Raw genomic sequence first — 21,795 nt, 5'->3', positions numbered from 1 at the left:
ATCCCCACACCCAGAGGGACCTTCTATTGTTCCAGGCCCTTCGTGGTGTTACAGGGTCGCACTTGTGATCAGACAAGAAACAATCTCACTTCCTCTTGTGTCCCTTCAGGGACCGCAGGAGGGATTGCGGGAGGTGTGGTCATGGGGCCATCTCCCCTGGGCCCCAGAGGCCACTTCTGACACCAGCAAACTCTTCTAGGCTGCATCTCCTCACAAAGTCTCTCTGTGAGACAACAAGATTTTCAACAGATTTTGTCAAACATGTTTTAAATATTGACTCTCCTGCATGTTTCACTTACCTCTGTAAGTGTCTTCTTGAGGTATAAACTTTTCCCAAATGCCATCTATATATAATTATCCCAGGGAATATTTAACTTGCTGATAGACATTTAGGGCCCATCTTCCAGTTGTTCACCACCTTAAACACCATATGTAAAGACAGGTCTGAATTACTGGGTCAAAAGTGTGCACATTTTTCAACTATGCACTATTTAAAACATAGTGACAAATTGGTCCTCAGAAATGCTGATGAGTGCCCATCTCAATAGACTTTTGCCATCAGTGAATATTATTATTTTATTTTTATTTTTTCCAGATTTAAAGTGTACACTGTAGTGGTTTTCTATAGGTATATATTGCCAAATTATTACCACAATAAAGTCAGTTAACACATTCATCACCTTGCTTAATTACCATGGGTATTATGATTTTTTAGAATTGGGGCAGGAAGTGGAAAGTGGCCTCCATTCTAAGTGTCTTCCGCCCCTCCTCTCCCCTCCTTCGCCCACCAGTATCTGATGAACTTCATTGGTCAAGGGCCAGCTGGCTACGGCCCCTTCTGTGCAGAGCGCCTGAGACGCACCTATGCCAATGGGGTGCGCATGGAGCCCCCCACCTGGCTGGAGCTTCAGGTAGGGGCCAGTAGGGTTGGGAGACAAATGGTGTGGGATGCTGCCAGCCCCCATGGCTCCTCCAGCACCTGCCAGCAGGAAGCGTGTGCTCTGGGCCCCTCCACCTCTCTTGGGGCCTTCTGTGCCTGGGATCCATATGGGTCACCCTGTGCATGGCCCAGGCTTCAGAAGTGCCCTCCCCACATCTTTAAGGGCCTACTGGCTAAAGGGAACAATAAATCTTAGCCTTATGGTGTGAATGACTGCTAACTGGGTAAAGTGTTAACCCCCCCAAGGACATTTGCTTCTTATTAAGAAGGCAGTGACCATTCCAAAGTGAACATCCTTGGTGTCATTGCTGTTTGTGTCATCTGTGTTCTCGGGAAGGGTCATTCAGACACAGGCAGGGTTGAGGGGACCCACAGCTCCTGGAAGTCACTCACTTCCTGTGCCCCATGGTGCCCTATGCTGGGGCTCACCTCCTGCTGCACCCCTTCCCATTCTCGCCCTGTCACCCACGTCCAGGCCCCCCTTCTCCCTTTTCTACCTGCTCTGCACCTGGGCCCTGGAGTTGCACGTGAACTTTGCACAGCTGTGTGGGTGTGCTCAGAGAGGAACAGTAGCTTCCATGGACCCAGCTTGTCTCTGGGTTCAGGACTTGGAGATTTCCAAGAGCTCTTCTGACCTCCTGTGATTCTGACACACTTAGCATCACCACAGCTCAGGCCTGCAGTCCACAGACCACAGAGGCCAACTCGGAGAGGCACAAAACTACCAAACACACACCGCAGGCAATATTGCCCTCACCCCTACTGGGTCCATCAGCTTGGTGGTGGATGATGGGTAGGCCTCCAGGACAGAGGGCCTGAGTCTTCATCTGTCCCCAGGCTGTCAAGTCCAAGAAGCACATCCCGATCCATGTCATCTTGGTGACTGGAGAAAGCCTGACTGTCATGGTTGACTCTGCATCGACATCTTGGGAAGTCTGCCTGCACATTGCCCACAAGCAGGGCCTCAGTGACTACCTGGGCTTTTCTCTGCAGGTGGCCGTGTATGACAAGGTACTGCCAGGTGGCCTGTCCATCTCCCACCTCCCTCATACTCCCAGGCCAACTCGAGCCCTCCTACCAACCTGGCCACTACTGCCCCTGTCAGACACCATACCACACACACACACACACACACACACAGAGGTAACCTGTCCTCCTGCCCAAACCGTCACATACTCAGCCCAGTGGCTGCACCTTGGCTCCAGTGTCACACACAACTTGAAGGTCCCTTGCCACACCTAAGCTGCCCACACGTAGACCAGGCACTCACACATCTCACTAAAAGCCCCCTTGTTCCAGGGAGCTGCAGACTCCTGTGCCAAGATCAGAGGGTCACGCTAGCACAGCCCCCACCCAGACGCTCTTACCCCCATGTCCACAGCCTCCGAGCCAGACACGCTCATGCTGGCCAACCCATCCAAGTGTCACAATCCCCACATGCCGGCCTCGGACATCAACCTGCCTCTTTGGGGAGGGGTCTGCAGGGAAGCATGTTTAGAGTGATAGGAAGGCCATGCCATCATGTGGGGAAAGCCGTCAGGCTCGCAGAGGACCAGCTGAGCACACCATTCCACCCATGCATTCTGAGGGTGGGTGTCCCTGTGGAGCCCAGCACACAGCAGTCACTAACCCCTGCTGCCCCTGACTCTGGCCTCAGTTCTGGTCCCTGGGCAGTGGGCGCGACCACGTGATGGATGCAGTCGCCCAGTGTGAGCAGCTGGCCCGGGCGAGGGGCGAGAATGAGCGCCAGGCACCCTGGCGCATCTACTTCCGGAAGGAGTTCTTCACGCCCTGGCATGACTCCCAGGAGGACTCCGTCAGTACCCAGCTCATCTACCGCCAAGTGCTGCACGGGGTCTGGTCTGGCGAGTATAGCTTTGAGAAGGTGAGGGGACCCCATTGCCCCCAGGGCCCCAAGATGACCCATCAGACAACCTGGGGGAGCACCGTGTTTCAGGGCAGGTTGGGGCTGTGGCCATCAGGGAGTACCCCATGGAACGGGGTGTGAGGAATGTAGAGAAGGTAGAGGTAGGAGGCAAAGGCCAGGAACATGTTCTCAGAGTGCGGGTCCCCGGCGCCCTCTGCTGGATATGAAGCTGTCCCCTCCCAGTCTGGCCCCCATTTCCTCCTCCCTTGGACTACAGGTTTGCTCAGGCCTCTGGGGTCTGACACTCCAGCAGCAGGCAGGGGAAACCTCCCTGAAGCCCCAGGCCCAACTGGCTTCACCATGGCAGCTGTTCTTGGGGTAGTAGTAAGGTGGCTTTAGAGGCCTAGTGCTCACTTTCCAGTCCTACCTGTGTCTCTTCCTGGCAGTGAGACCTGGGAACATTATGTCACCCCTGAGGCTCAGACCCCTGGAAAGCACAGAGAGGAGCCAGAGCTCTGTGGAAGGTTGCAAGCATCCAGGGAGGGCGTCGTGCTCCTGGTCCTCGGAGCAGCACTGCACCTGTGTTTGTAGAACTTCCCAGGCCTGAGTCAGGACACAGCTCTCAGGCTTGGAGCAAGCCGCAGCAAGCCTGGAGGCCTGCCTGAAATGGGGCAGTGGGCAAGGGGAGGCAGGAGACGGGCCCCAGAGAGGCAGGCAGCTAGGTAACTCTGCAGGCTTTGGTCTTCCAGAGAGAAGAGGGTTGCCCAGCACCCACGGGGCCCCTGGAGCAGGGAGCCCTGCCCCATGCTGGGCCAGGCTGGTGCCTTACACAGGATCCTGCCCAAATGAATCCTTGCAGAAGCTGCACAGGGGTGGCCACTGTCACCCTTGACAAGTGACTGCTAGGGAAGACAGGGTAAAGGCCTTTATTTAAAGGCCTTACCCTACTCAGACAGCAATGTTAGTAGGGTTCCACCCAGGCCTCAGAGCTGCCTCCTCCACACTCACTGTCTCCCTGAGAGTTGGGAGAGTGGCATGGGGGATCACCTCTTGACCTTGGGCAGAAGACCTGCAGGGCTCAAGCCAAGGCTGCTGGGAAGTTCCAGCCTGCCAGCAGGACAGCAGCTGAGGGGGCCCATTGGGCACGCTGTGGTTCCAGGGTGTTGGGGAAGGGGCATATCCAGCCTAACAGAGGTGACAGGACAGGTGGCTGCCGCTCACATTCCTGGTTCTTGTCTGAGGGCTGGTCATCTCTACTGTGCTAGGATGTGGCAGGGACATCGTTCAGGAGGTGGGCCCCCCCTCACCCCCATGTTTGTTTCCGGGTTGTGCAGGAGGAAGAGCTGGTACAGCTGCTGGCCCAGCACTGCTACGTGCAGCTCGGCGCCTCGGTGGGGAGCGAGGCTGTCCAGGAACTGCTGCCCAGCTGCATCCCCTCCAAGCTGTACAGGACCAAGCCACCAGAGCAGTGGGCTAGCCTCGTCACTGCTGCCCACACCAAGGTCAGCCTTCACAGAGCCTGGGCACTTGGGCTCTGCAGCCTCCTTTGGGGCAGGGGGTCTCCCACTGGGGAATGGGAGATTTTGACTTGCCAGTAAGCGTAGATCTATCTCTTGAGATTTAAACAATCTCGTTCAGTCCAGCTCCCTATCACAGGCCCATTCTACTATGCCTCCTCCCTTCCAGTTGACATCTCAGGCGAGTTAGGGCACATCATCCCCATGCTCATCTCTACCTCATGTCTGGGCTTCAACCTTTTGGCAGGAGTGGGCATCCACAGCTGCCAACCGCACACCACGCCTGTGCCCTCAGCACAGGCTCTGCACAGCAGGGATGGCTGCCCATCCTCTGCTCCTGCTTGGTCAGCCAGTACCATGTGAACATGGTCCTCCCAGGGGCTCCTGCCTCCATCTCCCCACCAGCACACACCCATGTCCTCAAGAACACCCAGACTAGTGGGGGTTTCCACTGCTCCCTGAACGTCACCCCACAAGGGGATTGCAAAGATGCACCATCTGAGTCACAGTCCCCCTGCCTCCCTTCCCCTGCCACAGGGGCAGCCATCCCCAGACCTGCTGCCCATCAGAGCCTCCTTTCTCCCAGGGCGCTGAGCTCAGGGGCATGGCCTGACGTTCCAGGCATAGCTCACTGTTCACTGCTGCTACTGCTGCAGGAGAGCCATGCATGGGGGTTTCCCTTTGGTTAATACTTGTGCCCACCTCAGTTATCCCCGTGGCACCATGGACTGAGAAAGGGCAGGACAGGGAGCAGGGAAGAAGCAGCACTCTGCCTACTTGTTACGGGATGACAATCCAGTGGCAGGGAGATGAACCCCAGGTGAGTGATTTAGGCAGCAGGGGCCACCCAAATTCAGAGAAAGGTGGTGAGGACGGCCAACCAACACAGTCTCCATTCTGCCTCACAAGAAGGGGGTGCCCCAAAGGGGCCATGGACAAGGGTTCTGTGCACTTGTGGTTTGGAAAATGCAGCTTTCCATGTCCTGCTCTTAGGGAGTCACAGTGCCTAACTGCTAGTGAAAGGTTCTGACAAGTCCTACAGTAGAGAAGCCTGATTGTCTTACCCAACATTTCCCAGATATAGTGACTAACAAAGCTTTGTTCCACAAGATGCTCATTGGCATCTCTTGGAAACAGTTCTTGGTGATTGGAATTTGGGAAAAGAAACCCCACTTGGTCATTTTGGGTGTTTCTCTCTCCCAGGAGAGAGACCATGGGATTTTAGGGCTCATAGGAGGGAGGAACCAGAGGCACACATGAACCCAAATGAGCATGGGTAAGAGGAGGCTTTGTAATTTGGGAAGGGAGAGTTGGGGTGAGGGTAAAAGAACAAGGAAATGTTACTCAACCACTTTTTTCCAACGTGAACATAGTTACACAGATTTTTTTTTATTAAATCACTTAAAACATGTACATTACCAAATGCATCAGAACATATAAACAGAGAAAAGTGAAATCACCAATAATCTCCTATCAATGAGATCACTGTTCTTAACATTGTGATATAGAAGACCAAACTCATGCTTACACAACTGAGATATGACTGGATAGAGATAAATCATACACCTTCTAAAAAATAAACACAGGATTGTATCATATTGCAACTTCCAGCCTGTTTCTTCACTTAATCACATAGCATGGGGCCGTATTTCCATGTCACTAAATATAAATCTTTGTGTTCATTTTTTCCCTTTTTTTCCTCTTTCTTTTCTTCCTCTTTTCTTCTTCTTTTTGTTATGTTCATTTTTAATGGCTGCATAGTACTGCAGTAATGAATTATAATTTACTGCTTCTCATCGATGAACAGTAAGGCCATTCTCCATTTTTCACTATTAAGACAACAGGTGAACCCCTTAGTAGATGCCAACTTTTATATGCTCTGCAGTATATCTCCAGGATAGAGTCCTAGAGAGGAGATTTTAGAGTGTGGGAACTTTCCACAGTTCCTGGTACGTGATACCCATTGCCAGATCACCCCTCAGAGAGGAGGCATCACTTTACGTTGCAGGATCCTGGCTATGAGTGTTTCCCAACCACTTTTTAAACTGGCAACAAGAGAAATAACATTTTATTCAACAAACAGTAAAAAGAAAGTTCAGTTGGACACTATAGCTAGCTATGGGCCCAGAGCAGTGGAGACGGGGAGGAGGTGGGGAGGTGGAGAAGAAGCCAAGAAAGAGGGAGGAAGGAAAGTCGACTGGGGGCAGGTTGAGATGAAGGTCCCTGAGAGTGGCCCGCAGATAGGCAGAAGAACTCCAGAGAAGACAGACCAAGGTACCAAGGACACAAACGCACAGCATGATAGGCATCCTATCAGAGCAAGACACAGGCCCATAAGGCACACAAGTTTTGGCAGGAGCAGCCCCAAGCCCACATGGATAAGCCCACCTCATACCTTTCCATAGCTTTCCATGAGGCAGTGAGTCGCAGCCTGATCTACAGCCCTTTGGCCCCCTGATGCTAAAGAGGGGGCCAGGCTTCCTCCCCTCTCAAAACCATCCATGGATGGTCCCCTGCTAGGGTGGGTAAAAAAGGCCTGCCCAGCCCCCCAGAGCTTACCCCCCTAGCCCTCACTGGCATGGACCTCTCTTCAGGTAGAAGCCACAGAATGATCCAGCAAATGAGCACCGTGGGCATTGGGCTGTTAGCTCGCTAAGGGGAAGCCGGGGTTTAGTGAGAGATGAGTGATGGAAGTGACCCGTTGTGCCTCCCCTACAGGCACGTTACACCCAGAAGCAGGCAAAGCCGCTGGCTGTGCAGGAGCAGGTGGTGGATGCTGCCCGCCTGCAGTGGCCGCTGCTCTTCTCTCAGCTCTTTGAGGTCACCACACTCTCCGGTAATGGGATCTGATGGAGGTGAGGGGGTGTAGGCAGGGTTCCCTGTGGGGCCAACCTAAGCTTCACACCTCTGTCTCCCCCGGCCAGGCCCCCGACTGCCCAAGACTCAGCTGATCTTGGCTGTTAACTGGAAGGGGATATACTTCCTGGACCAGAAGGAGAAGATGCTCCTAGAACTCTCTTTCCCAGAGGTCATGAGTCTGATTACCAACAGGTGGGTGTCCCAAGGGAAGATGTCCCAAAAGGAATCTCACTTTGCACTCAACCTTAGTCCTTGGGAGCTCTGGGAGGAACAGGGAGAGAGGGAGGCATATTGTGCCTGGCCCTTGGTGGGGTGCAGGGATGAGGATGAACAGGTATGGTGTGACGGCTGCTGAACTTGGCACCCTACCCTCTCTGGCCAACAGGTTGGCACTTCCCCATTAAGTACTACATCTACGCTTGAGGCATCCTTCTCTCGGGTTTCACTTTGAAACCCAAATTGACCTGGAAGGGGCCACGAAAGCTTGCAACCTTTTGGGTGTGCATTCAGGTACAGGCCCCTTCCCTTCTCGTGGGTGAGAAGTGGTCATGTGGAAAGTGTGAACCATCTGAGAGAGGATGTAAGGGATGGAGGCTGGGTGTGTGGCAGAGTGGCCTTGCAGGCCAGGCTGGGCCTCAGACACCCCCACCGCCATAGCTCTGCAGGCCTCTTGTCTTCGGAGAGTGCCTCCCAGCCCTTTGGGAAGGCCCACCTGTGCCTGCCAGAGACCCCCTTGTTTAAAGCAGACCTCAGGGTGCCATGACATGATAATCATTACCATTGCATGGGTGGGGGGATTGCACAGTGGCCACCATTTCCTCAGGCTGACCATGCTGGGCAGTTGTCCTCATGGCATGGGGGGGGAATTAACTAAGACAGGAGGTAGCTCACCCAAGCTTGCCAAGACTGGTGCCTCTTCTCAACTCCGACATTCTTTGCCATGTCCCTGTGGTGGCCCTGCACACCAACCACCTCATGACCCACCCAGAGCTGAGCCCACACCCTGGGGCTCGGCACCACCCACTGCCTTTGAATCCCAAGGAACCCTGAGCTCTGGCTGTCATTTGCCCACCATACACAGTAGTGCCTGGGAGGTGGGCTGACCTAAGCTCAGACCTTGGCCTACCAGTGCCCACAGTCAAGTTGTCCGTAACTCAGGAGGACCACCCCTTCTGAGGCTGTCAAGGGGCTGGACAGGGAGGGTGGGAGAGGGTGTTGGTCACATAGCATCTTTTGTCCCCTCAGGGAGGCCCAGGGAGGGCAGAGGCTGGTACTCTCCACGCTGCACGCAGAGGAGTACGAATTCATGTCACCCAGCAGTGTGGCCATCGCTGAGCTGGTAGCCATGTTTCTGGAGGGCTTGAAGGAGAGGTCTGTGTTCGCCATGGCCCTGCAGGACAGGAAAGCCACAGGTGCCCAGCCAGGCGGGGAGGGGCAGATTGTGTGGTCAGTGGGAGGTTGGCTGGCTCATCCCCTGTCTCAGTGGCCATGCAGCAGGACTCCAGGAGGGACCTGAGCAGAGAGAGGGAAAGAGGGCCATGAAGCACCATGGGGGGCAGCTTTGGGCAAAGCCTTCCCTTCTACAAAATGAGGGGTTAAAGGAGATGGTCTCAAAGCCCCCAAGGTGAAGCTAGTTAGGAAGCTCAGGGGCACCCCTCCCTCCCCCTGCAGAGAACAGCCAGGCCACCGGCCTGAGCTTTGAATGCCATCCCCACAGCCACCCTGTCTCCCATTTACAGACAAGGAACCGGGATCCTGAGAAGGGGAGCTGCTTGTCTAGGGTCACACATCTCAGGGGTGGGGGACCACTAGGACGGTCTAGCTGCTGGCCACACTGTCCCTGCAGGTCAGCACTCCAGCATGAGCTGAGCACTCCTGGGCATGAGGCAGTGTAGTTACTGCAGGGGCCTGGGGGTGGGCGCTCACAGGGACAGAGAGGAGAGGCTATGTGTGCGGTCTTACAGCAGGAAGAAATGTTATCCCTGTTGCCCATTCCACCCCCCAAACTGCCCAAGAGGGAGGGATTATTGTCTACTCACAGAGGAGGATACCGGCTCAGGAGGCCTCACAGCACAGAGGGCAGATCCCCTGAGGCTCAGCCTGCAGCCATAGCTTCCCGACCTTGCCTGCGGGGGCTGTGTGCCTGGGAATAGGGCCACCGCTCAGCCTTGCTGTGGCCTTGGGCCCACCACTCTCGTGTCTCTTGCTTTCCTCACCTGCCGAAGGAGCCAAACCACGGTGCTAGCACAGTCTCGGGCCTCTGCCTGGCCCTTGATAAACGGTGGCCTTTCTGCCCCTGTGTGTGACTTGGAATTGCAGATGACACCGCCCTCCTGCCCTTCAAGAAGGGGGACCTGCTGATCCTGACAAAGAAGCAGGGGCTGTTGGCTTCTGAGAACTGGACCTTGGGCCAGAACGACAGGACGGGCAAGACGGGGCTGGTGCCCACGGCCTGCCTCTATGCCATCCCAGTGGTCACCAAGCCCTCAGCACAGCTGCTGGTAACACACATTTGTCTGTCCTCAGCCCAGGCGCCCATGGGCACAGGAGGAAACAGCCCAGCTGCTAGCTCAGGGGCCCACGCACCACCTTGCAGAGAGCCAGGAGACATGCCCTGCCGGCCCTGTTATCCCTCTGGGGTGACCACGAAGCTTGACACAGTGTCTGTACCCAGCCTTGCCCAGTGCTTATAGATGCTCCCACCCCAACACATCCTGGGAACAAACCTGTCCTTCCTTGCTGTCAGCTTCATTTAAACCTGACCCAAGGGGGCCCAGGTCTCCACCCATCCTGGCCCCCAAAACCAGCCCCACAGAGAGGCAGGACAGACAGGCATTTTAGGATTTGCATACTGAGTGCCAGCTGTGTGCCCCGTGCAGGACAGCACTGAGCACAACAGCCACTCACCCCTCAAGGAGCATGTGGCACACTGCCAATCACAGAGTGTCACCAAGAAGAAGCACTGGTCATTCTAGGAGCCAATGATAGGCTAGGGGCATGCACTGTCCGGAAAGCATCCCTGAGGAAGCGACATTGTGCTGGGGCCTGAGGGAGGTAGGGAACAAAGCAGGCAGCGTCCCCTGAGAGGTGGCCCTGAGGGGTGCCCTGGGCAAGAGGACCTTCATGGGTCTGAGAAGCCCTCCTAAGGAAAAGGAACGGGTCAGAGACATTGAGTTGCTGGTCATGGGTCACACAGAAGGTGACACGGGAGGACCTGTGCAGCCCTCTGGTCAGCCCCTCCCATGGTCCTGGAGCAACCGGGTCAGGAAGGAGCCCGTGGGGAGAGCCGTGTGGGCAGTGGGACCCATGGGCCTGTGTCTCCACAGAGCTTGCTGGCCATGTCACCAGAGAAGCGGAAGCTGGCAGCCCAGGAGGGGCGGCCCACAGAGCCACTGCCTGAGGAGCAGCCCAAGGACAAGCTACACACCCTGGAGGAGTTCTCCTACAAGTTTTTTAGGTGCCCACTCAGGCCCCCAGAAGGCCCTGCCAACCCTTCTGTGATCCCTGAGGGTTATAGGGAGGCCGTGGAGGGAGGTGCTATGTCCACGGGGAAAGGGAACCCTTTGACCCTCTCCCAGCTCCCCCTGGAGGGCAAGGTGAGTAAGCCTGGGTGTCTCCCCCGACAGTGCACACACGGTAGGCGGGCGGGGAGAGGAAGGAGAAGCATGGGCAAAGAGGGCTTGAGACGGGCCTCACAGAAGCCTCCATCCCCGAACAGGGCTCCAGAAAAGGAGACAGTCAGCAGGGCCATGTTCCCCCTGGCCCGGACCCGGGGCCACCTCTGGGCCCACTCATCTGAGCCACTGCGGCAGCCTCTGCTCAAGCGTGTCCATGCCAATGCCGAGCTCCGGGACCTCGCCTGTCAGATCTTCATCGATATCCTTCCCCAGCCAGCCTGGCCCAGCTCTGTGCAGGCCCCATGGCTGCCCTATGAAGGGCACCAGCCCCATGGAGGGCAGGGCCGAGGCAGCGTGCAACTCGCGTGGCGGGTCAAGAGCCCATGTGGGGTCAGGGCTGGTGGTGACAGGCAGCCACGCTGGCACATTGTCCTTGACAGCAGCACCTATCCTCAGGTACATGGGAGACTATCCTTCACGACAGGCCTGGACCTCTGTGGAGCTCACCGACCAGATCTTCTCGCCGGCCCTCCAGGACTCAGCCCTGCAGGATGAGGTCTACTGCCAGATCCTGAAGCAGCTGACACACAACACCAAGAGGTCTGCTGGGGATGGGGCAGGGCCAGAGGGCACCAGGCTCCCTGCCTAGGCCCCTTCAGTCTTCACCCTAGCCTCCAGGGCTTGTGCCCAGTGTTCAGCTCATGGGGGCTCCCCACCCTGCTCAGGTGCTGACAGCAGCTGTGGGAAGGCAGGGACCTTCATCTGTCCCGCCAACCTCTTGGGGGTGGTGAGAGCAGGGAGGGAAATGGACCTGCCCTGGTCCCTACCTTCTCACACCCTTTTTCCTATGTTCTGGGCACACCATGTACTCTCTCAACTCCAGTGCACTCCTTCCTGAAATGGGCACAATGGTACCCCTCCCCCATTTTATGCGTGTAAAACCTTTTTGAGGCATCAGGACACTGGGCAGCAGGCTTCCTTGTCCCCATCTCCCCAAGGTGCCTAGCTGGCCCGAGCCTCTAACGGGGCCCTTTCTGGGCTGATGGGTGCTGCCACTCCCAGATACAGTGAGGAGCGGGGCTGGCAGCTGCTGTGGCTCTGCTCTGGGCTCTTCCCACCTGGCAAGGCACTGCTGCCCCACACTCAGAAGTTCATCGACACACGGAGGAAGAAACTGTTGGCCCCTGACTGCAGCCGCCGCCTCCAGAGGATCCTGAGGTGAGCCTGCCTGTTCCCACACCCCCAGAAGTGAGGGCATGTGGGTGCTGACCCATCTCGCCCTTCCGGAGCTCATGGTCCAGCGGGGACACCTGTCAGTGGAGCCAGATTCTGCGTCCTCTCCAGAAGCTGGTGTCTGTTTAAGGAAGCAGGATCAGGCTCCCAGCAAGCTGGGCAGAGGCTGGAAAGGGAGGCTCTGAAGGTCTCAGAGAGGCCTGGATGGTCAGTAGGGGCGGCTGGCAGACTCGGTCTTAGTCGTATCTCTACCTCAATGGCTGCCTGTCCAGGGACAGAGGGAACAACAGCCTGGAGGCCACAATATGACCTTGGTGCCTCAATCCACATCGTTCCACCCAGCCAGGCAAGAGTGACCAAGATCTGAGGCCAGTCCCTGCCAATTCTTGTAGCCAGTCCTCCCACTGTAGGGGAATTCTCCCTTGGCTCTGCCTTGATTCTCATCCGCACCACCTGCCCTATCTGGCTCGGCCTCCTGCGGCTGTGGAAGATTGTGGGTTGGCCGTGATCGTGGAGGGGGAGGTGGGTGCCCTCAGAGAAGGTCCTCAGAGAAGGTGAGGGAGTCCTTGACTCCCACCTAATGCCCCTGCTATGTGAGAATGAGAACCCAACTCTTGCTGGCCACCAGTGTCCCACCCAGGGGCCCCTTCCCCTTGCCACCTCCTCAGAATAGGGGGGCACCTGGGAGGTGAGTCCAGGCTAGCTCTGGGCCTGGTGCTGAGCTCCCCAGGCAGGGGCAGCCCCTGAGTACTACACCCCCCACTGGGGGTGCAGAGTTACTTGTTTGTGTCTGTCACAAGGTTTAGCTTGGAGGGGGTAGCTGGGGCCTGGGCTGGTCTGGGGGTAGCAGGGGGGGCATGCTCAGCCCTGTCCTGCTCTAGGACGGGGCCCCGGAAGCAGCCCCCACACTCAGTGGAGGTAGAGGCCATGGAGCAGAATATCTCCCGCATCTGCCACAAGATCTACTTCCCCAACGACACAAGCGAGGTGAGCCCTGCCCCGCCTGAGGGACTGGCCTCCCAGGCTCCTCGCCTGCAGCCCCCCACCCCCACAAAGCCCCTCTGCAGCATGGTTACCCACGGAGAGCCAAAACAAGCAGACTGACACTGTTTTCAGAGTTAGAGGGAGCCTCTCACCCTCTCAGTCTCCTACCTGGACCATCAGAGGTTAACTGAGTGCCCCACCCCCACCCTCAGGGGCTCAAGGTCAGCTCAGAGAGTGGCCACCCCCCCCCCCAGGTCTAGTGTGGTGAGAAGTCCTGCACCTCAGGACTTCTTACCACACTAGGCCTCGGGGGTGGCCACGAGGAAGCCACGAGGGTGGTCAATCAAGCTGAGTTCCAGGGCATGGGACCCCTACGGGCTTCTGACCCTGCCCTGGGGCGTGGGAGCAAAAGTGCTGCCACTAGGGGCACCTGTAGCCAGAGCCCTTGTTGGCTGCTGGGGATGGTAAAGGACAGGTGGGAGGGAAACATGAGGCCCCAGCCTGCAGAGAGGCCCCCAGCCAAGTGGCAGCAGCAAGTAGCAGAGGGGCGAAGGATCATGCTGCCTTGCAGTGTTTCCCAGGGCAGTGTGGCTTTTGCAGTCTTGGAGACTATGGGTCCCACAGGGGAAGTTCCCACAGTCTGTCCACAGGGCTCTCAAAGCAAATTCCAAAGGCCAGACCTCCTGGGCCCCCAAAACTGTGACCTCTGACCGAACAAAGTAAGCATCCAGTTAGTTTTCTACAAGGGAAGGCTTCTCCTTCTCAGGCTACAGCACGTCTAGCCAATCTTTCTTTTTTTTTTTTCCTTTTTTTTTTTTTTTTAAGACTTAATTACTTATTTTAGAGAGAGAGAGCTCATGTGTTAGCACACAGGAGCAGGGGTGGGGCAGAGAAACAGGGAGAGGGAGAGAGAATGTCAAGCAGACTCCCTGCTGAGCACAGAGTCCACATGGGGCTCAATCTCAGGACCCTGAGATCATGACCTGAGTGGCCATCACAAGGTGGACGCTCAGCAAGTAAGCCACTGAGGCACCCCTCCCCCCAGTCTTAAGAAGAAGAGTACCAGTCTGTGCGTGGTAGTCCCAGGCTGAGCCTTGTCCTGAGACGTGCACACACTGCTTCTCCGCCCAGATGCTGGAGGTGGGCACCAACACCCGGGTGCGGGACGTATGCCAGAGCATCGCCACCAGGCTCCAGCTGGCCTCCTGGGAAGGCTGCAGCCTCTTCATCAAGATCGCAGACAAGGTGCGCTCAGCTGGCCAGGCCGGGGTGGCGGGAAGGGTGGGTGGATATCTGATGTACGTGGCGTTCTCCCCTGCGTACTGGGCCAGGTCCCTCACTACACACAGGCTGTCAGGATGAAGGGAGGTGGGCTTATGGAGCAGCAGTGTGGGAGCAAGTGAGAGCCAGCTCTGAGCAGAGCCTAGCCTCCCCAGCCATGGATGGGCTGACCAGACCCAGGCCCTTAGTGCCTCCTGGGGTGGGCTCTCCCCTGGAAGCCCTTCTACCCTTCCCCTTCCTCCCCACCCACCCCAGGTCATCAGCCAGAAGGAGGGAGACTTCTTCTTTGACTCCTTGCGGCAAGTGTCTGATTGGGTGAAGAAAAACAAGCCCCAGAAAGAAGGTAAGGGGAGCAGGGTGGGGACAAAGGAGGGATGTGGCTGGGATGGAGGGGTCTGGGGGAAAGGACAGTCTGCCTCCTGGGGCCAGGGACACAATGTTCCCCTGGCACTTCTTGCATGGCCCCTACCCATTTGTTCATTCATTCATTCATTCCCCCTTATATCCCCTGGGTCATGGGTATGGCTACAGCTGGGGCCAGGTGGGCAGGGGAAGGACATGGCGTCAGGCCTAGAACAGATGGCTGGGCTGCAAGGTGGTGAAGGCTTTATGGGGGCCTGACTCCCACAGAGAGGTCCAGGAAGATCCCTGGAGAGGGTAGCTTCTGCACTACTCTTGAGGGATAAGAAAGAGTCGGGGGTCAGGGAGGAAGAGGGGATGAGGCTTTTCAGCAGAAGAGGCGTCAGGAGCAACCACAGCAGCGATGGCAGGGGTTGTAGGGGAGCCTCGGGGTGCATGTGCTGTAGGCCATGTGCTCCCAGGAGGTGGGCGGCAATGCCCTGGCCACTAGAGGGGGTGGGAAGCACAGGTCCAGGCATCTGCTGGGCCACAGGACAGCCTTGGCACTCACTGCCCGCCCTGCCCAGGGGCCCCCGTGACACTCCCCTACCAGGTGTACTTCATGCGGAAACTGTGGCTCAGCGTGATCCCAGGAAAGGACACAAATGCAGACACTATACTTCATTACCACCAGGTACCCAGGCAGGCTCCCTCCTGGTGGGTGTTTGGGCACACCATCACTTCACCCACACCTGCCTTGAGAGATGGTAGAGGAGACAGCAGGCCAGCTGTGGCTTTGCTCTGGGTCACCTAGCCTTTCCAGGGGCTTCTGGAGGCCCTTGAGGCCCCATGTGGTGGGCGGGCTGAGCTCCTGAGGGCTCCACAGCCAGGAGTAGAGGGACAGCAGCCTTTGGGGACACTGACTGTACCAGCCCCTGCAGAGTAATTGTTGGGAGGGGGAGGGACAGAGGGTCCCAACTACATAAGGGTAGGGCAGGCCACCACCTCCATGGTGAGATGTCAGGGAGCCATGCCCTGACTTGATGGCCATTGCCCCTGCCAGAAACCCTCCCTGAGGGCTTAGGCGTTTGCTGACTCTGTCTCCTGGCTGTCCCCAGAGCTAATACTTCTGCCACCTGAGCATGAAGGTTTGGGGCAGCAGCCTAAAGCCAACATGTCCATCACTCAGGAGCTGCCGAAGTACCTTCGTGGGTTCCACAAGTGTTCGCGGGAGGATGCCATCCATCTGGCCGGCCTCATCTACAAGGCCCAGTTTAATAACGACCGGTCCCAGCTGGCTAGTATACCCAAGATCCTGCGAGATCTTGTGCCTGAGAACCTCACACGCCTCATGTCATCCGAGGAATGGAGAAAGGTTCTTGATGGGGCTGGGGAGGGGGCCCTGGGGTACATGGGCGCCGGGCCCTGCTTGGGCAAGATGAGCACCTTCTGGGCATGGAGGGTAGGCTGGGTCTATGATTGTCACCCCTTCCCCATGCTGTCCACAGCACCCCAGAGATCGGTTCCCTGTGTGCAGAGGACACATTTGACTCTAAGTGCCCTCCAGGCTGGCTGCAAGCACACAGGCGCTGCTCTGGACAGCGGCCTTGGGGACCCTATGTGGACAGCCTGCTCAGGCCCTCACTGGCCCTTACCTCCCCTAGAACATCCTTCTGGCCTATGACAAACACAAGGACAAGACAGTAGAGGAGGCCAAAGTGGCCTTCCTCCAGTGGATCTGCCGGTGGCCCACGTTTGGATCTGCCTTCTTTGAGGTGAAGGTAAACCTCACCCAGCTCTGGCCCCAGCAGCCTGAGCTCTTCCTTAAACACATGGCTGGTTTGGAAGGAGCATGTGTGCACATGTGTGCCTCAGGAAGTGGCCCCCTGGCCTCCTTGGCGGACTGTGACCACTGTGCCCTCCTCCCCAGCAAACCTCGGAGACCTCGTACCCGGACATCATCCTCATCGCCATCAACCGGCACGGAGTTCTACTTATCCACCCCAAGACCAAGGTAGCAGCAGGGCCCCAGCAGGGCCCCAGCAGGGCTCCAGCAGGGCTGGGGAAGCTTCCAGGGTCCCACACCCCTGCACAGGTGATACCCCCATGCCCTTCTATGCCCACTCCCATGACATGGACTCTGGAGGACCCCAGAGCAGCAGCTCAGGCTCAGGGTCCCCAGAAGCCCTGGGCTGGAGCTGGGTCCTACCCACCCTGCCCACTCTGCCCCCAGGAACTGCTCACCACCTACCCCTTCACCAAGATCTCCAGCTGGAGCAGTGGCAGCACCTACTTCCACATGGCACTGGGGAGTCTGGCCCGGGGTAGCCGCTTACTGTGTGAGACCTCTCTGGTGAGTCCCAGCCCTGGGTGCCTTCTGGTCCCTCCCCCAACCCAGACACACAGGACACGGAGGCACCAGGGAGTACATTTCCCCAACCCTGGTCCCAGACTGCCACCAGGCAAGTGGCTTACACTGAGGGCCTGACTTCCTGTGCCCAGGGTGGGCTAGGCCAGGCTGGGCCAGCAGAGCCAGGAAGGAGGACCAGCAAGAAAAAGCCTGGGACTGTCATCCAGTGGCAAGGCCTGGTGTGGGCTCCCTGTGGTCCTGGGCTGCTCTGAGGAAGGAGGAGGACTATGTTCTCAGCAGTGTGTCCTTGAGGCAGAAGCAAGGCACCACCATGTCCCCTCACAGCCTCCAACCCCACCCTTCCCTATCCAGGGCTACAAAATGGATGACCTTCTGACCTCGTATGTGCAGCAGCTCCTGAGCACCATGAACAAGCAGCAGGGCTCCCAGGCCCCAGCCCAGGCCGATCTTTAGCACCGGGAGCTGGTGTGTCCACTCACTTACCCTTACCCTGATGGCACTTCCCAAAGGCCCTTTCTTGGCCCAGGGCCTGCCCTCTGCAGGCAGCTTTTCATGCTGCCCTCTCCCCAGAACACACCCCCACAACCCTCAGCATACCAGGCAGGCCTCCTTTCCTGAGGGGCTGACCATGGAGGACAAAGTGTGGAGCCTGGAATGTCAGGCCTCCAGGCTGATGGGTGGATGCTTGAAAGGACTCCCCCTAGAATGTTCAATAAAAATTCCTGAAGCACTGTGCAATGTGCTAGAGAAGCAGGGACAAGGGTGGGCAGGTGGGCAGGAGGCCTAGGAGGCACTGGCGGGCAAAAGATCTCTTCCAGAGAAAGCAAAAAGCATGGTGACTCCTCTGATGGCTGCCTGGAGGACAACTCCATTCTCAGGGAATGCTTCATTGATCTCTCCCCCTCCCTTTGTCTGCTTTCCTCCTCCCTCCTGCCTCTTCCCTCAGGCCCCTTGGCATACCTTTCTCCTTCCCGCACAGGGCCTTGGGGCATATAACTGCTGTGGGAGCGCCTGGTGGGGGTGCAAGCCAGGCCTCCCTCTTTGGCTGCTGGCTTCCCACAAAGGCCAGCCTGTACCCAGGTGGGAGCAGAGCTGGACGCAGGGCCTTAGTGGCCTGGGTTCATCTCCACCGTGCTGGCAGGCGCCATCCTACCCATCTTCCTCAACTGGCCAGGCTTCAAGGACTGAGAGTTTCCGGCTGGACTGGTCTCCAAAGCCTGAGGGCAACAAGAGCTGGGTCCTAATTGGACATTTCTCTCACCTGTCCTATTTGGTGTCCATCTCTCTAAGCATTCCACAACCCCAAAGCAGTATGCCCACGGGGGCTGCCTTACCTCCTCACTCACATGACAGAAACCACACAGGCCAAGCGGTCGTGTAAATAAGCCTTCATTTGTTATGCAAGCACCAGGTCCTGTGCTGGCCACGGAGGAAGTGTGGTCCCTGGAGGTTCGGAGTAAGCCAGCCACCCAACCCCACTACCTTCTAGCCCCTGGCCGGCTGCAGAGGATCAGCATGTGCCCTTTTGGGGGGAGGAGGGCACAGGGAGCCCGAGCTGCTATGGGGACCACAGAGGAGCTTGGGAGACCATAGTGGCCTGTGGCCCAGACTGGATTTCAGGAAGGAGGCCTCCTGAGTGATGATGGGAGGAGGTCCGTATCCCCCCTGATGATTTGTGGGGTGCGGTGGCAGTTTATGCACAAAGATCCTACATGGTTGAGTGTGTGCGTGTCCAAGGGTCAAAGGTGGTTCCCCAGAGGCCCCCATCTTCATGGCCAGGGTCACGGGGCTGGAGCAGCTGCCTGGCTGTGGCCTCCCCAGAGCCATGTGTGCACAGTGGGACCACTCTGGGTGGAGGCTGGCCCAGCTCCCACAGAAGGATGTGAGCTGCCAGGTGCCCCTGCAGGAATGGGACAGGTCAGGATGAGGAGGGCCCCACGGCCAGGTGACCCCAGGCCCTGATTCGCTCATATCCCTGCAGGACCTGACCTAAGGCCTGTCACAGGCTCCAGGGCCCTGCTCTGCCCCGTGCCTGCATAAAAGGAAAGTGAGGAGCCCACAGCAAGAGAGAAAAGAGAAGCCTGGGGAGCAGGTGGAGATGAGGGACTAGGGGCAAAAAGAGTGGGTGGTGAGCCAAGAGAGCAGGGGACGTGGGGGAGGGAAAGAAGGGGATGAGAAGCATACTGGAGGGAAGGAGGGGAGGAGGGAAGGAAGCAGGGGGAGGCCACAGACAAGGAGCAGAGATGAGGACTGGAGGCAGCAAAGGGAAGGGGGCACCAGCAGGAAGGGAGATGAAGGCGGAGGGCAGGCAGGAGCCTGCTCAGGCGGAGTTGAGGCCCACGGACTTGGGGTGGGCCTTGCGGGCGGCCAGCTCCGACAGCTTCTTCAGCCGCTTCTTCAGCTCCAGTGGGAACTTCTCATAGCATCTCTTACACACAGGCTTCATGTCAAACTCCACAAACTTGTTCCTGGGGAAGAGGTCCAGCAGTCAGGAGAGCCCCAGGCCCCACCAACTCAGCCCACAGCAGTCCAGGTCCCTGGGTGAGCTTCTGGCCAGGGGTAACAGTAGACAAGGAAACAGGCCTACAGGCCTCCTTTCCCTCTCAGGAGATTCTGATACTCCGGAACCATCCACGACTCCCTACTGTCCTCAGCAACCTGGACTCCCCTTCACCTCACAGCTCCAGCCCTTCTGTACCTCCTGTGGTTCATGGAGGAGCCAGCGGTCTGACTCCTTTGCTTTTGAACATGCTGTTCCCTGAGTTGAAATGCCCTTCCCTCCTCAGAGCCCTGTGTCTTTGCTGGTGTGTTGGAGGCTCATATCGCTCATATCGCTCCCCCTCCCACCCTGCCCAAGGGGCCCCTCAATCTGCCTCCATAGGCTGGGGTTGCCCCTTGCTGGCACTGCACCCCCAGGGCCTGACCCCAGCAGACATCCAGGGAAAGCCTGATGAAGAAACCAGGGGAAGTGCTCTCAAATCAGAGCCCCCACGACAGGCTCCAGGAGGAGGCCGATGCTGGGCAGGTCCAGCAGGTCCCACTCCGCCAACCCTGCCCTGGCACTCCCCAGAGGCCGGCACCACTTACTTCAGGGTTAGCTTGCTGTTGCAGGTGGAACAGGAGAAGCAATTCACGCACCATGCCTTGTTGAGGGCCGACACCACTGTGGGGGCAGGGGCAAGCAGGCTGAGCAGGCCCAGGCTGGCCCAGGACCAGCTGGGCCTGCAGCTGCAGGACCAACATGCCAGAGGGAGAGCAGGCACGTGCAGCGGGGAGGGGGCAAAGGGACAGAGGAGCCTTACCATCACCCTCAATCACATGGCTGCAGTTATAGCAGACGTCCCCAAAGAGCTGTGAAGAGAGCAGGTGTCAAACTTGTGGCAGGCAGTCATGCCCCAGCTCGGGGCCAAGGCTGACACCTGGCCCCCATCCCACCCCAAACAGCGGCTCTCAGGCATCCTCCCAAGACTCCTGGGCCCTTCCTGCCAGGGTGGCCCCGTTGCTCCTGCTGGTGTCCATAGGCTGGGCCAGGGCCGTACCCCCAACTTCTGGACCACAGCCACTGGGCAGCTCTGCCAGACTGGCAGGAGGGAGAAGAATGGCAGCACAGGTCACCCCCATGAGCCCAGGACCTCACAGAGCCCTCTCATTCACTTCCCATGGCAGGTCTGGGTCCATGTCTCAAATGACACTGAGCACACAGCCCAGCCTCCACACCCACCATGGGCTCTGGAGGGGCTGCCCTGGTCCTCTCCTGCCCAGATGGGTGCATGCAGCGCTCCAGGCGCTCACACCGCATCACCTCCCTGAGGGCTCCCCACAGCCCCACAGCTGCTGTCCACACCTGGGCCTCCGCAGGCCCCGCCCATCCACCCTCTGCTCCCGGGCCCTACCTGGTTGTAGTGGGTCTCACAGTAGGCCAGACCCTTCTTCTCATAGTGCCGGTGCCCTAGGAACGGCTTCTCACACTTGGCGCAGACGAAGTGCTGAGAGGACAGGGGGATGTCAGGGCAGCTTAAGGTTGGAGCAGCCACCCTGGGAGACAGGGGCCCATGGGATGGAGTGTCTCAGTGGGCTCCCCACTGGGCAGTGGGATTGATATCACCATGGACCTCCCATGAGTGAGCAGGCCCCACTCTTTCCCCAGTGCACAGTGACACGCATTGCCATCCTCTCCAGGTCTGCCCCCCAGGCCACCAAACTCCGCCCAAGTTGTCAGGCATTGGTGAGGTGCCTGGGGCGTGGTGGGACCTCCCCACGGGGGCTCCTCTGTTATACGCAGGGTGCTTCCCCGAAAGACCGCATGTGTCTGCCTCCCGTGGGCATCCCCTGCAGGCCCCGGGTCATTGAGCAGCATCTTCCAGTTCCTGTGGTGTGTGGGGATTTGCCCTCCTCACAGAGGGCTGGGGACCAGGGCAGGGCCTGCATCAGAACCTTCCAAAGAGGCCACCCAAGACAGCTACTGGGACACAGACCTAGCCAGGGCATCAGGGAACAGAAGCCTCCCTTCCAGCTAGATTCTGTAAGACTGTGAGAGCCCGCAGGGTAGAGGTGAATGATCCAGGTGACCCAGGCAGAACACCCCAGGAGCTAAGCCAGCAGGTGTGCCCAGCTTCCATGTCTCTATGCGGCCGGACACAGCCAGTTTTGCCAACCATAACCCCACAGGGTGTCTTGAGCAGACTTTCCCTGAGGTTCTCTCTGGCCTTTGGAATCCTCTAGAAGACCAAGAGGGGGAGGAAAGTAGGTGGGCGCAGCTGCCTGACCGTGGTCTGGGCACTCAGGTC

General features: G+C 57.9%; 2 protein-coding genes across 7 annotated transcripts in view; one reads left to right on the top strand and one right to left on the bottom strand.

Annotated features, from left to right (window-relative positions):
- The window catches only part of MYO7B (myosin VIIB), an 81,204-nt gene extending 62,895 nt beyond the window's left edge, over window positions 1-18,309 (top strand). Inside the window, exons 27-47 of the mRNA XM_059394550.1 lie at window positions 792-911; window positions 1,778-1,951; window positions 2,598-2,825; window positions 4,142-4,309; window positions 7,043-7,160; window positions 7,249-7,375; window positions 8,429-8,595; window positions 9,503-9,684; window positions 10,510-10,640; window positions 10,902-11,059; window positions 11,247-11,400; window positions 11,863-12,018; window positions 12,915-13,020; window positions 14,149-14,262; window positions 14,554-14,641; window positions 15,225-15,331; window positions 15,827-16,012; window positions 16,302-16,418; window positions 16,568-16,651; window positions 16,871-16,990; window positions 17,360-18,309. Coding sequence (XP_059250533.1) covers window positions 792-911; window positions 1,778-1,951; window positions 2,598-2,825; window positions 4,142-4,309; window positions 7,043-7,160; window positions 7,249-7,375; window positions 8,429-8,595; window positions 9,503-9,684; window positions 10,510-10,640; window positions 10,902-11,059; window positions 11,247-11,400; window positions 11,863-12,018; window positions 12,915-13,020; window positions 14,149-14,262; window positions 14,554-14,641; window positions 15,225-15,331; window positions 15,827-16,012; window positions 16,302-16,418; window positions 16,568-16,651; window positions 16,871-16,990; window positions 17,360-17,461 — 2,907 coding nt within the window. The 3' untranslated portion in view covers window positions 17,462-18,309. The remainder of the gene's footprint in view (window positions 1-791; window positions 912-1,777; window positions 1,952-2,597; window positions 2,826-4,141; window positions 4,310-7,042; window positions 7,161-7,248; window positions 7,376-8,428; window positions 8,596-9,502; window positions 9,685-10,509; window positions 10,641-10,901; window positions 11,060-11,246; window positions 11,401-11,862; window positions 12,019-12,914; window positions 13,021-14,148; window positions 14,263-14,553; window positions 14,642-15,224; window positions 15,332-15,826; window positions 16,013-16,301; window positions 16,419-16,567; window positions 16,652-16,870; window positions 16,991-17,359) is intronic.
- A 72-nt stretch (window positions 18,310-18,381) lies between these two features.
- LIMS2 (LIM zinc finger domain containing 2) overlaps window positions 18,382-21,795 on the bottom strand; it is a 39,610-nt gene continuing 36,196 nt past the window's right edge. For all 6 annotated transcript variants that reach the window (XM_059394547.1, XM_059394543.1, XM_059394545.1 and 3 more), the window contains 4 exons: window positions 20,902-20,994; window positions 20,311-20,359; window positions 20,096-20,171; window positions 18,382-19,476 (listed from right to left, as the gene is read on the bottom strand). In XM_059394547.1, the coding sequence (XP_059250530.1) occupies window positions 19,329-19,476; window positions 20,096-20,171; window positions 20,311-20,359; window positions 20,902-20,994 (366 nt within the window). In that variant the 3' untranslated portion in view covers window positions 18,382-19,328. The remainder of the gene's footprint in view (window positions 19,477-20,095; window positions 20,172-20,310; window positions 20,360-20,901; window positions 20,995-21,795) is intronic.

Source organism: Mustela nigripes, chromosome 3 (genome assembly GCF_022355385.1).
Source record: "Mustela nigripes isolate SB6536 chromosome 3, MUSNIG.SB6536, whole genome shotgun sequence".
Classification (NCBI taxonomy): Eukaryota; Metazoa; Chordata; class Mammalia; order Carnivora; family Mustelidae; genus Mustela; species Mustela nigripes.
This window is presented reverse-complemented; position numbering and strand designations above follow the sequence as displayed.